This window comes from Balaenoptera ricei, chromosome 13 (assembly GCF_028023285.1).
Source record: "Balaenoptera ricei isolate mBalRic1 chromosome 13, mBalRic1.hap2, whole genome shotgun sequence".
Taxonomy (NCBI): domain Eukaryota; kingdom Metazoa; phylum Chordata; class Mammalia; order Artiodactyla; family Balaenopteridae; genus Balaenoptera; species Balaenoptera ricei.
In genome coordinates, this window is record NC_082651.1 from 70,211,563 (window position 1) to 70,226,238 (window position 14,676).

At 37.7% G+C, this 14,676-nt stretch overlaps 1 protein-coding gene across 2 annotated transcripts in view; it reads left to right on the forward strand.

Moving 5' to 3' along the window:
• Positions 1-13,658, forward strand: part of SLC8A1 (solute carrier family 8 member A1) — a 364,166-nt gene extending 350,508 nt beyond the window's left edge. Inside the window, exon 10 of one of the 2 annotated variants that reach the window (XM_059943524.1) lies at positions 12,836-13,658. In XM_059943524.1, coding sequence (XP_059799507.1) covers positions 12,836-12,879 — 44 coding nt within the window. In that variant the 3' untranslated portion in view covers positions 12,880-13,658. Of the gene's footprint in view, positions 1-10,761; positions 11,821-12,835 lie in introns of those variants that run through there. The other variant, XM_059943525.1, reaches the window with a different exon arrangement.
• The last annotated feature ends 1,018 nt before the right edge of the window (positions 13,659-14,676 follow it).

The window sequence follows — 14,676 nt, forward strand, 5'->3', positions numbered from 1 at the left end:
ATAATTCAGTGACCAGAGTAGCCTTGACTGTTTAGCAACTCTTCAGCAAAATGCCGTGGCCCAATGATTCTAACCTCTTATAAGCTAATTTTATTCTTTCAAAGATTCCGATTCAAGCCTTCCACCAGTGAAGGTTTTATAGAGCTTTGCTCTGGTGGCTTATAGCATAAACACACTAAGTTTTTTCTTCTTATAATTTTTTCTTATAAAGCATGCTGTCTTCAACTCTGCAGCTATTCTGATAGGTGGCTCTCATCCACAATGAGACTTCCTAATGAAATACCTTCCCCCCCACACAGTGGTCTCACGATTAATAAAAGATCATTGTACACATGGTCTTGTCCACAGGGGGCTAGATTCATTGTTGATTCCACAGCCCAGGGCCCCTGCTCCTAATCTGTCAAAGTGAGATTCACCAGTTTGGCTGCTTACATCTGAGAACACTGTGGGAGCAATCAGAAAAATAACAAATTTCCTCTGGTAGATGATGAAGCCCTACATTCTCTAATGGTGACAAAACTTCACTTTCTCAAGAATGTAAATCAACTCCTTTAAGACTTCTTTCAGTGTTTCCTGGCTCAAGATGTGTAGTTTCTCTTTTGATTATGGTTTTCTGTCTGTGTCTGATTGTGGGCAGTTATATCCAGAGCAAGTCATGAGTATAGTTTCATAACTTCAAGAATATTTGGCCATTTCATGATCAACCATGTACGACACTGGATCTTACAGTGACCTAAAAATGGCACTTGGCTCTTGTAGTAATCACTGCACTTGGCCAAGACATTCCAGCTGTTGGTAAAATTGAGCCTTTCAATTGATAAACAAGCATATCTCGTAGAAGAGACATACAAAAATCATATTTATCTTACAAAGAAAGAAAGGTGCTGTGATGAGTGGATTCATTAACTTTCATTCAGCTCTACTTACAGATTTTGGTAATGGATTGCATTTCTGCTCTTCTTTCCAACCATTGTGTTCTTATCACCTCTAGCCACATTCATTGTCTTCCACCCAACATATGTCAAGTGTTGGTCGGTCCTGATGGTATTTCACCTGTAAAGATAGCATAGGAAGGGGAAACAATTGTAAGAGACATTTAATTTTTAGAGCTTAATCCGGCCATGGTTAATCATCTCCCAAAGCAGAGAATGTCTTACCTATAGAAGGAGCAACCACTAAGTGGTGGGACTCCCAAGGGAGAGAGTGCTTCAGAATTCCAGCCAATGAGAAATGGGTGAGTATCTAGCTGTGACTTTTTCCCTGCCAAGATATCCAAAAAGATGCATTCAGAGGCTCTCCCAATTTCCATTTTGTCAAAGGTCCTCTGATTGAATCTCCTATGGGACTTTTAAATCAGTGGTCATTGTATAAATTATTTTCATTGACTGATTGATTTGTAGAACAGAACATTATAACTTCAAAAAAGCAACATAACTTTGTAGTTAGAATGATGACCCATGTCTTTACAGGAAGAATTGCTTGCCCAGAATTGCCTGGTAATCAATGCAGTGTTTTACAGATGCTTAACCTGCTCACATTCTTTAGAATCATGCACTCTAACCTTTTCTCAGAGATCCAGAGAGGTGTCCCCTTGGGAATATGCAATCTTAGCCTTTTTTTCCCCCGATTTCCAACCTTTGTAGTTCTTCCATGGCTATTCCCATCATATTCATTACCCTTAGTAGTGTTTACTATTACCTCTCAGCAATGCGCAAAAGGTTCATACTAAAAATACTCTGGTCATGTTTTATTGAAAGTGAATTTGTTATTGGAAAGTCAAATATAATGACGTTCCACCTGGAAAACAGTCATCAGACAGTGGTATCTCTATAGATGTTTAGGACAGGACTAGACCCTACAGCTACACACTGCAGCAGCACTGTAAATTTTGTTCCTCTCTGGATCACATGCTTCATGTTTTAGTGCCCACCTACCTAGCCTTTTATTCTATAAACATATGTAGGTATGGGTCGAGGATAAAGACCCCCACGTCCATCTCCAAACGTGAAGTGTGTAACCATAGAAACACATCATATATAGCTGCCATGCCTCCAAGAAATACGAGTGGATCAAACGCTTCTCTGTAGTTATTACATTCATGATATGCAAATGGTAGGGAAATTCACATTAGTAACCAAACACACCAAGAGAGAAATTAGCTAACTTCAATGTTACTGAGTCAATTTTGACAGTTAATGCAGAGCCCAGCCCTCCTAATTTGTTGACTGCAAAGAGATCTACCTACCCAAATCCAGGAGTGTAGAAGGGAATTAATTTACTAGAATGGTTATACAGCCCTCTGTACTGGAAATTGTTTATTTGCCTGGAAGGATATGGCCTAAAGATTTTCAAAGACATTTCCCCTACATTCCCAAGTTGAAATAACCCACATTTAATTTACGGCATTTGTTATTAGACCTCTTAAAGCCACATGGTAGAGCAATAGATAAATTCTCCAAGGAGATCTTTCCTAAAAACATGATCCTAGGTTTGCAGTGACCCATCCTCCAGTGTGAAGCTTCCGTTCTTTCCAAGTGGAAGGAACAGTTTCTCTTAAATATATACCAAATATATAACCACTTTTCAAAATATTTCACCTAAAAAGACTAAATTATATAAATATTTAAGATAAAGCTGATATGGCCCATGTGTCTAGTTGTGAGAAAAATAATTCTCTACCTTCTTATACTCAACGTTAAAATTTGTAATTTCTTCCCAAGGAAGACATCTTAAAAGATTTTCCATTCTCATGATACTCATATAATTAAAGAACATGGCTAAAATAATGATGTGGGTGAGAATTATCTATGTGCTTGACAAGAACATATTTAAAAATGAGAGAATTAGCCAAAAGAAAATTGTTAAGATCTCATCCCAGGCTACCCTTGTCTAAGATATTTGAAAGCCATTATCCTTACAGAAGATAGATTCCCAGTTTTTAGAAACAACAGTACAATTAACACTCTCATTCTCAGTTTTTATATGAAAATCAAAGCTGAGCATGCATTACCTTTGGCTCTGGCAACCAAAAAAAAAAAAAGTATGCTTTTGGCACACTTTTCTATACTGCTGAGTTACTTTGTGTAATGCACTGGACTTATACAGGTGTCTCATAAAAATGCCTCCAATAATTTCCATCCTCTTTTTTTAAGCCATGAAGTTTCTAAATTTCACAACATAATAACTTGATAATTTCATTTATAAAAGGCTGATTCTATTTTGATGTTATTTACATTTCAGAAATAATTTGAATATTTAAAATAATAACACATCAGATGGGATACTGAGCTTGAATCTAGCCCAAATAAACGATAAAGCTCAGACAGACCTATCAATAGTTAAAAGGCTTGTGAAACACTGACCTTTTCATGAACAGCAAATAGAAATGCTGTTTTCAACCTTCTTTTTATGGAAAGTTGCCATTTCAACCAGTGTAAAAACAAACAACAAAAAGATTTGAAATGCTAATTTGAAGATTGTTTCTGTGAGAATCAGATACGGTTTCAGAAGTAAATCTCCTCTATCCCATCTCTTCCTAGAGCATAGAGATACATAAATACAAAAATAGATGATGTATGTCAAAGAACTCAAATGGCATTTTCAGATGTCTAGGATTGCCCTAAAAGCCCATGTCAGGGTGGTGTTCCTTTTTATCAGATCTCTTATAAATGGGAGAAGGGGGGGAGAGATGTGGAAGGAAACATATTCCTGAATTTTTTTTTCCTTTTTAGTTAAAGATGTAAATTCAAAGTTGTTTGAAAACTGCTTAGAATACTGTTAATTATATCTATCCTTCTAAAAACATACGTAGATTTTTAAAAGAAAGAAATTCATTTTTTTCTTTCCTCATTTGGCAAGCATTTCTGATAGAAAGTTTTTTGGATCAATTAGGGCTCCTTTCTGACTTTTCCAATTACCCTCTGTCTTTTGGGGGGTTTTGAATACAGCTCGTGAAAAAAAATCCTCATCTAGGTCAAATCCTGGGGGATTTGAGTGCTATATTTTCCTGGAAACATATCACTGAGCAGATCAGCCCCCATACATTAGTAGATATTTTCTAGAAATGCGTTTTGGCGTGTTGGGACAAAAGGAATGGGACTCCCACCTAATTTTGCCACAAATACCTAATCATCTACTGACATGTAGATTCTCCACTAGCTGTAGTTTAGCTTAGATATTCTCAACTAAACCCACCCTCAACTCTCACATACACTGGTTGTCTTACCCTTAGCGTTTTGCTGCCAAGATCTTACTAACAGGCAAACTAGCCCTTTCAACCAGTTGGTACATGAGATTTCTCCAAGGGGAAGGATGCGGCGTGGGTACAGAGTGGGGTGTGATGTTCATGCCAAGTCACTGGAGCCTATTTGGTCAAATGCTTCATTACATATTGGACTCTGTTTGGGACACTTACTATCGGAAATATTGCAAGGACTTTATTTTATTGATATTTCCTCAACTAAACTTTTGTGGTATTGGATCTAAGCAAAGGATGGCATCATGCCAAAACGTAAAGTTATTTTTGTTAGCTACGTTATTGTTACAATTTGCAAGAAAATAATGTCTGATATTTCCGTCTAAAACTCTAAGCACAGGTTTTTGCTGCCATCAGTAATCTGATAGGAAATTTGACACTGAATCTTCTTTGAGACAGAGGATGCTGTGGTAAATGTATATGTGAGGCTTAAAATATTCTTGATATTCTCAGGTTGTTCTCACAGACTCTGCATAGATTTACTTTTCTAAAACAAATGAGTCTCTTCCTCATCAAAATGGATCGGGAATTTTCCCAATAAGCACCCAAAGAACCTGTGAGCATTAGGTTACATCAGTGGCTCTACTTCAGTGCCCCCTTTTCCTACTTCTGACCCTTAATCCCTGTGCACATCTTTCAGAAACAACTGCGGACAGTGAGAGAAAGCCAAAAAAAAAAAAAAAAGAGTTGTCCTCCCTTTCAAAAGGAACTAAACCTGCTTCTTCTCTTTAAAACTGTGACTGTTTCAAATGTTTAATATTAAACACAAAACCGAGAGAGATGCTTTTAAACCCCAGCTCTGAAGCAAAGATTGCATTTTTGCAAAGCTATCAGGAGAATTGATGTTGATCATTGAGACATGGGATTTACTAACATCAGTACCCAACCACTGCCCTCCCCCATCCCGTTCATACAGTATCTAGAGGCAAACAAGCAGGCAGGCAGGGGAGACGGATCACTATTAATATCATAATCACACCACCATTTAGTTACTAGATGGCATCAGGAAGCAGGCAAAATAGATGGGACCAATCCTAGTCTGAGCCAGATCACCACCTTGCTCACCCCCGTGATGGATATGGTCTGTGAACATTAGAACAATGCAAGAAGGATTTTTTTCACTTGATGTGAATATTACCTGCAGAGATTCCTTTCTGCTCTGAGCCAGCATGTGGTTGTGTTTGACTCAAACCTTTCCAAACAGAGTCATGCAGCTCCATCACGTACTTGTTGCCTGCTTGGAGAGTGAATCCCTCTTTCCAAACTGGTTTCCATGGAACGAATTCTTTAAAACACTGAGAAAGCAACAAACACTAAGTATTGGACGTAGTGGTGAGGAGTCTAAACTTGCATTTTTTCTTTCCAGCCAATGCACTGACACTCCAACTCCAAAAATCATTTCATTAGTAAAATGAAAATAATAGTTGCTTTGTCATTGTTCACAATTAATTGATACCTCTTCAGAGCTTGAAGCGTCCACTAACCAAAATGAGATCCATGGGTAGTATTATTTTGACTCTACCCAAAGACTAGGTTTGTTTTGTGAAGAGACCAGAATTGATTTGGGTCCCTTTAAAGCAACAGACAAGATATTTAATAACATTTGAACACAATGACGAAGATTCAGCACAGGCTGCTGAGTTAGAGGAAGGCTGGGCTTCTGACAGCCTCTCTTAATGTATTGCTTTTCCACCTAAGATTTTAGCCATCATGGTTCCCAGTGGAATATTTCCCCACACTTATTCAGTGGGAAGATACTGACACAGCTCCAGACTCTGCCTTTTATTTCCTAATTCTCCCTGGAGAAACAGCCATTCCAGAGCTTGTGATATAAAAGAAAAAAAAATGACAGGTGCCTCATTGGCTGATCCAGAAGTTTTGTACAAAAACACAGACCATTCTGATTGTCTCCATACTAACTAACACTGTACTTAGTAAGTGGCTTTGTTTTAAGTGCCTGCAACCACACCAAAAAGAAAAGGTTGAGGAAATATTTCCAACCCTTAATCAAAAGTCAGAAATCACTTTGATGACAGAACATCAAATGTCACTTTATCTTCCTGCCTAGTCCTCGCACATCAATAAGGATTGAAAAATGCAGAAAGTGTTTGGACAGTACTCACAAGTTCAAATTCAGATCTGGAAACTGGAGCTTGATAAGTATCAACTGACAAATTACCCAAGAAAGAGAATCAGAAAGAAACCAAAGAGGGCCAAAATTTAGCAAGTCTGTCCTCCAAGATCATCAACTTACTTTATACTCAGTTAAAACTTTTAAAAAGTCATCTATAGAGCCAAGGCAGTGGAACAATTTTTAAATCAAATATCAGAGTCTATTTCATTTTTTCAATCATACAATTCCATAAACCTCAAGCATTTCTTTTGTGCAGAGTATTATACTAGGCACCCTAAGAAAGTATGAAGAATTCAAGACAAGTTAATTTCAAGAAAATTAGCACTAGCCCTGAATTTAGTCAGGAAGAGTCCAGCTATGGCACTCTAATTAAACTAACCTTCCATTTTGGTCTGGAGACATCTTATCAATTTGAGACTGCTAAATGAAGCCATTCTGAAACCTATCCAGGAAGCTTCCTTTAATAGAAATAGAACTGCTAATTTTCTTAACTTCACATTCTATCTTTCACCAACGAGATAAATGGATACAAACTCAACCAACATCTCCAGAGTCTACAATGCAACAAAGCCTGTGTGAGACTGACATACAGTGTTTTGTTTCAGCGTTTCAAGTTGGGATAAACTTGTTCCAAAAATAATTTGCCTTCCCATTACTGAATTTTTTTCTATTGGGTGTGGATATTAGTTCATCACTGAATTTTCTTAACTCTGCCTATTGTTCTTTCGACTTTGAGGCATCTGGCTGTATTTCAGTGAGTTACAACTCCAGCTGTCACATTTTAACAGCCAAATAGAGAAGACCTCAATCCCCATGGCTGAGTACACAATGTTCTCTTCATTTCAACATCAAAAAGTCACCAAAGAGGAGACCTCAGAGGCTTTCTTCTTTTGAAAATTAGAATTTAATTGTTTCAGAGGATTGTGAATCTTGAGCTCTCTCTGGACTTGAATTTCCTCATCATTAAATGGAGGGGCTTCACTTTTAACTTGGTCTTCCAGAACACATGAAGCCCCGGCATGATCCTGGTATCAACCCAGTGGGTATGGGTTGAAGGTGTTTTATGTTGGGAACCAGTTGGTCCTCATAACACTCCTCATAATACTTGATTACCAATGTAAGCCTCAAGCCAATGAAACCACATTAAGTCTGACAGGAATTTAAAGATTTATTTTGAAACAATTCTTTATGCACTGGTGAAAAAATTTCCCTTCCCTAACTGGAGTGAAAAGTTTCTCCCTTTGTGGGATGCCCAACAATAGAAAATTTAATGAGATAGGAATGCATTCCACCTCAGTGACTTCCTAAGGTTGAATCTGCTATTCTTCTAAATGTAAATTTTGAGTTCACACCGTTTCCTACAACAATTCCACTTTTATTTTTTAATGTTTATACTTAGTGACAGCCTTTTAGGAGAAAGAGACAGCCAGCAGTGATTTTATACTAAAGTGTGTGAATACAGACAGGATGCACACTGACCAGGAGAAAGGTATTAAAAGATATAAGTATTCTAAAGGAAGACGAAAAAAGGATTGCATTTGCTGCAGATTCAACTGTCTTTTCAAACGCCTCCCTTGTTATGGAGAAAATGACTCCTCAAAAAGATTTTACAGAAAGACTTAAATCCCATCCCTAGCAATCATCTGGTTTGCCACAGCCCAAATGTCTCATTAGCAATCTGAAATTGCACATGGTTGGAGAAAATATAGCAAGAGGATGTAGACATTGCCATGGGGAAAAGAAAGAAAAAAAGAAAAAGCAACCATGACAAACTCTGCTTATGTAAACAAGGAATGTTTTAGTGGAATAAATGTAAGCTTTCTCTTGAAGGAATCCCAGTTAGAATGTCATCAGAAATGGCAAAACCATGGCAACATCACAGCAGTAAGATATTCCAGTTTTTTTAGCACTGAGGCAAAAAGCCAAATCTGTCAGGGGGGGAAAGGTAAACAAAAATTCCTGGCATTGCAACAGATGAAGAGATCTTGCGAGCCTAGTTGTTGAGAGACGTTAAGTCCCTCATGTTGAATGTGACCCTCATTTCACATTTGATTAGGAAATCCTAAATTGGAAAGGTAGATTTTTCTGCCTTTTTAAAAACAAATCTGTGCCATAAGCATTTTCTAGAGGTGACTGCTTTAAGCCATCCTGGTAGCTCTGTCAATCTTCAGTAGGTGCTTGGTTTAAGGCAGAGAACCCATAAATAAATGGAGCTTTCCTTCTGCACCGGGAGTGGCCCCTTCACACAAACTCACGTCTCTTTGTCCTCAACTTCTGTGCCAGTCCAGCCTCTTGATTGACCCAGGTCCACCTGTCAGTCAAAAGAACCGCCAACTCTAATTACACGTGCTGACAGCTTGTCGAACCGAATTCCTCATCAACGGGATTTCATGGAGTGGCCCTTGCTGTTCCTGCTTACTCTTCACTCTTTTACGTAGGTCCTTACATTTGGTAGGCTGTACAAAGGATTTTACTAGAAAAAGTCAACAGACCTTCGTGTTCAGTGAAGAAACTACGAACAAATTTAGCTGTTATCATGTTAATCCTCCTGAGGTCTCAGGGAGAATATCACCTGTGTGGCGAGAGAGACTCTTAATGCTATTCCTAAAATAATACTCCCTGAAGAAAGGCCGTAGAGTCTTCCGCAAATAGCCTTTGGGGACTCAAATTTAATGATGTATAAAAAGCATATTCTCTTCAGAGGGAGGTCATAGGTTAGAGCACGAGTTTGAGTCATATTTTACTTTTGGGTTTGCTGTATATGCTAATATAGGACTTAAACTTCTGCACCTCTAGTTTCTCAAGAATTAAACTAGCACCAATTGAATCTGTCCCTTGCCTACATTATAAGAATGCCTCGGAAAAAAATCCAACACTGACCTTCACATTCCAAATGGAAAAGCTTTGTCCTGGGAGTGCAGTTAAGGTGACTGAATAACTAGCGTGTTTGAGGATAAGCTACTACAGTGGTTCGTAACATTTGGTCCGCAACAAGCCAGCATCAGAAGCAACTTTGCAGTCTGTTGGGTATATAAATTCCCTGTTCCCACCTGAGACCCCAGCCCAGACCTATGAATCAGAAATTCTGGAAGCGGGCCCAGCAATGTGGGTTTTAACAAGCCCTTGGGATGATTCTGATGTACGTTCATGTTTGAGAACTACAAACAGTGCTCTGAGTGGTCAAGAAAAGTTCATGTCACCCACTGTTTAACTCTGCTTCCTCACAGGAAAAAGCTTAAAAGCTTAAGTGATAGATTCCATCTAGGCCCAATACATTCTGATATATGGACAGAAATGTCCACCATTCAGACATAAAATATAATCTGAAGGAAAATTAATCCTTACAAACATTCTTCACTGGTGTAACTGAGCTTCAGGCAGGATCTCCAATCAGAAAGATTTCTCATCAGCTCTTCTAGTTCTTTTAAAAAGCCAACAGCTAATCCGCTTTGCCTGACTTCCCAGGGCCTAGAGAATGACCTTGAACACCTTTCTCATAATTGATCAGCTCTGGCCCATTTACCTTAATGCTAAGCCGTCATGTAACAGAACTGAGTTATATTTAATGACATGGTCTATTGGTTTGAAGAATGGGTGTGGACTGAGCTAAAATGACTAGTGGTTCTAAGTGTGTTTGGGTTTTCGAAGATAGTGTCAAAGGCTCACATAGCTCATAAAACCTGGAAACCACAGACAATGTAGACATCAATCCCAAGACCCCTGGGAGCTTTTTTCTAGGCTCATTTGAATTGGTGCAGAACCAGAGTGGAAGGCCAGCAAGTAACTTGGCTTATAAAAATGGCTTAGGAAAGGGAATTTAAGATTGTGGGCTATATGTGTGCGTGCATGTGTGTATGCTTCCTTAAATCTAACCTGAAAATAACACATTTACAGCTACTTAAAACATCCATATGTATTTTGACCCCTCTTTTTTTTTTTTTTAAACATCTTTATTGGAGTATAATTGCTTTACAATGGTGTGTTAGTTTCTGCTTTATAACAGAGTGAATCAGCTATATGTATACATATCTCCTCCCTCTTGCGTCTCCCTCCCACCCTCCCTATCCCACCCCTCTAGGGGTTGACCCCTCTTTTTGATGCAGAAAAGTAAATTCAGAGTAGGCGAAAGGAGGCCTAAAATGGAACCTCAACAATGATATTCTGAAGGAAAATGCTAAACTATCCCCCCAGGCCTTCCTTTGAAGGAGCCAAACTTGTCAGATATCTTGGAATGACTGCTCTTTTTCAGGAATTACTGAAAAAGAATAACTGATGTATCATAATGTTCTACCTTCTTCTCTAAAATCTGTGTTGCATTTGGGTGTCCCGTTTTCTGTCTCTGACAGCATTTTCTCATTGGCTCTTTCCCCAGCTGTGACCTGATCACCACACAACTCCAGCTAAAGCACCGCCCCCCCTTCCTCTGTCTCCACCATTGTGTCCATCTCCATCTGCATATTCTGTCTTTTACTCAAAGTTAAAGCCTCACTAAGAAGATACTTCTTAGAATAATCACCAAATGTCAAGGTGCTTGGTGATGGAACATGCACCTTTGCAGGGGAGGGGCTGGATCAGACTGGGGTTCACTCAGATCCAGAGCCTTGACCTCCCTTCCGGACCTTTGTAGTCCACAAGGCAAAATTACAGTTGTGGCTTGGCTTTGTCAACAATCCATGGTTTATGTTATGGACTCAAGTCTTGAAATCTTGAAACAAACCTGGATTAAACATTTCCCTTGGAAAGTTTAAGAGAAAAAGTTACATGTTCTAAAGCCCATTAACTTCTGTGACACATTAAAAAGGCCTTGACATTACAAGGTAACAGATAGTTGCTTTAATCTCCCAACAGCTTCTGCCTTTCAGTGCCATTCATGGTGATTTTCGTAGGCCAGGGGTGCAGTTCGATATTATTCTAATAAGCCATAAAAATAACTGTTGGCACAACTGTTATTCCAACAGGGACTTTCCTGGATTTCACCTATTAATTTTTGTAGACAGTAGGAAGGTCACACTGAGGAGACATTTTGAGCTTCCTAGAGGAGGGCAAGAGAAGGAACTAGCATCTTGTACACACTATTTATCTGCACAGAGCACTGCTCGGTCCCACTGGGAGTGTTCCCCGTGGGGCAGGCGAGATGGAAGAATTCAGGTAGGAAACAAATTTAGAATGTCTCTCTCACCTTTGATGGTTAGGATGGCAATTCATTCCTACCGAAGAAGCTTGGTAGATACTTTTGATAGTAAACTGAGCTCATAGGTAATCCATAAAGAAAAGGGAGGCAAGATCACTGTGCCAGAAACCCTCTCTTCCAAAGAGGCGATCATCAATTCCCCACACAGGACAGAAAAGGAAAGACCAGCCGATTCACATCCTGTATGCACAGTTTAAAGGACCCACCAAAAATAACCTCCAAACACAGGCTGCGGGGGGGCGGGGGGTGGGGAGAGTGGAAAGAAGAGAGGCCAAAGTGGAGAGAAGGAGTTCGTGTCTCGAAAAATAAAGTGAGCAATCCTAATGTTCCTCTAGTTGATCCTGAAGATAGTCACCTGTCTAAAGCTGATTTTTAAATAATTTCACCGCACTTTGAAATTCCTGAGTAGTGGTATGTCAGTAATACATTTGGCTACTTAACTGAACTTTTCAGGTTTTATTCTTCCATGCCAATGAATGTAATCTCTAAGACTTGCCATTTTTAAGTACACACACACACACACACACACACACAAAGGTAAATGCATTATATATTACTCATTTTGTGGGAAACACAATGTACTATAATCAAAAAGATTCCAGTGGATTCTTTCAGTGTGTTTCAGTGATAATATTTTGTATGAAATAAAGGTATTCAGACCCTCTCTTTCCTGACCATATGGTCAAAATTACGAACTTAAGCAGCGCTGTTAGAAATGCCTGTGTGAAATAGCTTCTCTAGTATCAGTGAGTCAATACACTTTAAATTTAACTTTCAAAAAGAATATGTGCTAAACTTAAATATTTTTATATCTGTGGTGTTTTCCTATTAACCTATAGTTGTAAACAAGTGAGCTTACAACTGATATCATCACAAAGGAAAATGGCCTACACAAGACGTTAAAAGTAGAGGAAGTTATTTATAAAGTGTTCTGCCAAAGACCATTTAATGATCTGTAAAACGTAGATTAACTTCTTTCATCATGAATGTGATTGTAAGAAATGCTCACCCTCTCATCCTCTGTCTCTTGAAAATTAATATTTTGTATTTCTAAGGACCAAGGAAAATATTTTTTAAGCCAATGTAATACACAGACCCCTTGGAAATGAGAGGTACTGATACAATGACTCAGATCAACCATGTAATATTAGATTAGAAGTCTGACATCCGATGGTAAATTTATCAGTCTTTCCTATAATTCTTATACTGCACTAAATTACATTTGGGAAATTCAGCTAATCTCTTCAAATTAAAGGCACCAACATTAATGGTGGATCTCATCAACATGGAAGGCATTAAAGTACTCCCTTTCAAGCACCTTGAGCGGATGGAAATTACCCCCTAATTTTCCCACCTACCATCTCACGTAAGTTAACTCAGAGGTCTAACAATGTTGCATAGAAGGTTAACAGACTATGTACACTGAGAATATTTAATTTGTGCAGTTAGTAAGAACTAGCCATTTAAAAATATATTCAAATGTTTTGTAAATAAAATTTTTGATTCCTATAGTTTTGTTCAAACTACTATCTTTTAAAATAATTAGATATTATTTGAATTTTAAAAATAATCTATTATAAGTTAGATGTTGCTTTATTGACTCTGTGATTCAATGTACACTCAGCCATATTCCTGTGGGGAAACATCAATCTTACTTTCTTGGCATAAGCCAAATCTTCATAGATTATTTAAGGACTCTAAATATGAGATGAAAAACAAAAAACAAACAAAGAAAAAAAACACCAAAATTAAATGCTAGTGAAGAAATTAGAAACCTATTGTATAAAATGTATTTTTAAAATCTTAAGATATATGTGATTTACACTGCCTGTTAATCTAGTCTCTGTGTGAAATAACCACAGCATAATATTTGTTTAGACTCTGAAACACCAAATATTTGTGATGTTTGCATAGCACCATTGTTATAATATGTGATTTCAAATGATAAGCATCTTTGTTGTAATCATGTGAATCCACAGAAGAATAAATTCCTGCTGTTAATGTACAACCAGCTCTCAGAATTCAGATTTCCTGCAGCTGCTGTATCACCAATAAATGAGAATTAATTGTGAAAACAATTTTTAAAGAATTGAGTTTATCATCACTGTGCATTTTCCTGATGAATGAATTCAGAGAGTTTTATTTTTACCAGAAATGTTCTCTCTGTCAGTCAGTAAATACAACTGCTGATTCCAACCATACCATCATTTCAATGGTTTCTGTATGGTTGATCTAACTACCCAAAACTGGAAGCTTGTTGCAAGATGTGTCCTAACAAATGTACAATAAATGACTTTTCCTGCATGCTGCCTGAGATATACTGTAATTTGAAATGTCTTATCCAACAAATTATATATTTCATAACCCAAAATTGAACTGGCAATATTTCTCATGTTTATAACTAATGGTATGTTAATATCAAAATCAGAAGCACTGTCATACATGTATGTTACATGTGACATTTAACTTGTTAAACTGTAATCAGTGAAGTGTTCATTGCCTGAACTAGTCAATTCTGTACAAATCATTGTCTTAACTGTTTTCCGAATCTTACCATATTTCCTAACACTTAAATATAAATGTTTGTAAATTAGTCATTCATTTTTTAATTGACTTTTTGTGTATCTTCAGTGTGACTCCATTAACTAACCCAAACAAAGGAGAAACAAAATGTTCCCCTGTCATAGTTAAGTCCAGGCTCAAGGACATTTTAGCGATGGCAAAAGTTCATTCATTCGTCTGACAAATATTTATTGAGTATCTGCTGTGAATCAGGCTCTATACCAAATATTGGGAGAATTTTTGAGGACTAAAGTAATCACAACCCTACATCACACCCCGTGAGGACTTCTGAACTTTCCTTAAACCGTTCTTCAGTGACTTTCATGGAATTAAGAAACTACTTTGTTTCTGTGTTATATCAAAGATAGAAATTATCCACTGAAGAGTCTTGGATTAAAATGCAGTACCTTTGGCCCAGGAAAATGCAACTATCACTCACAGAAGTATTGTCTTAAGGTCAAATTTAAAAATGAATTAAACTAAAACTCAATTTAAGAGATTTGACCCTAACTCCAAAAGAAACACTTAAAAGGT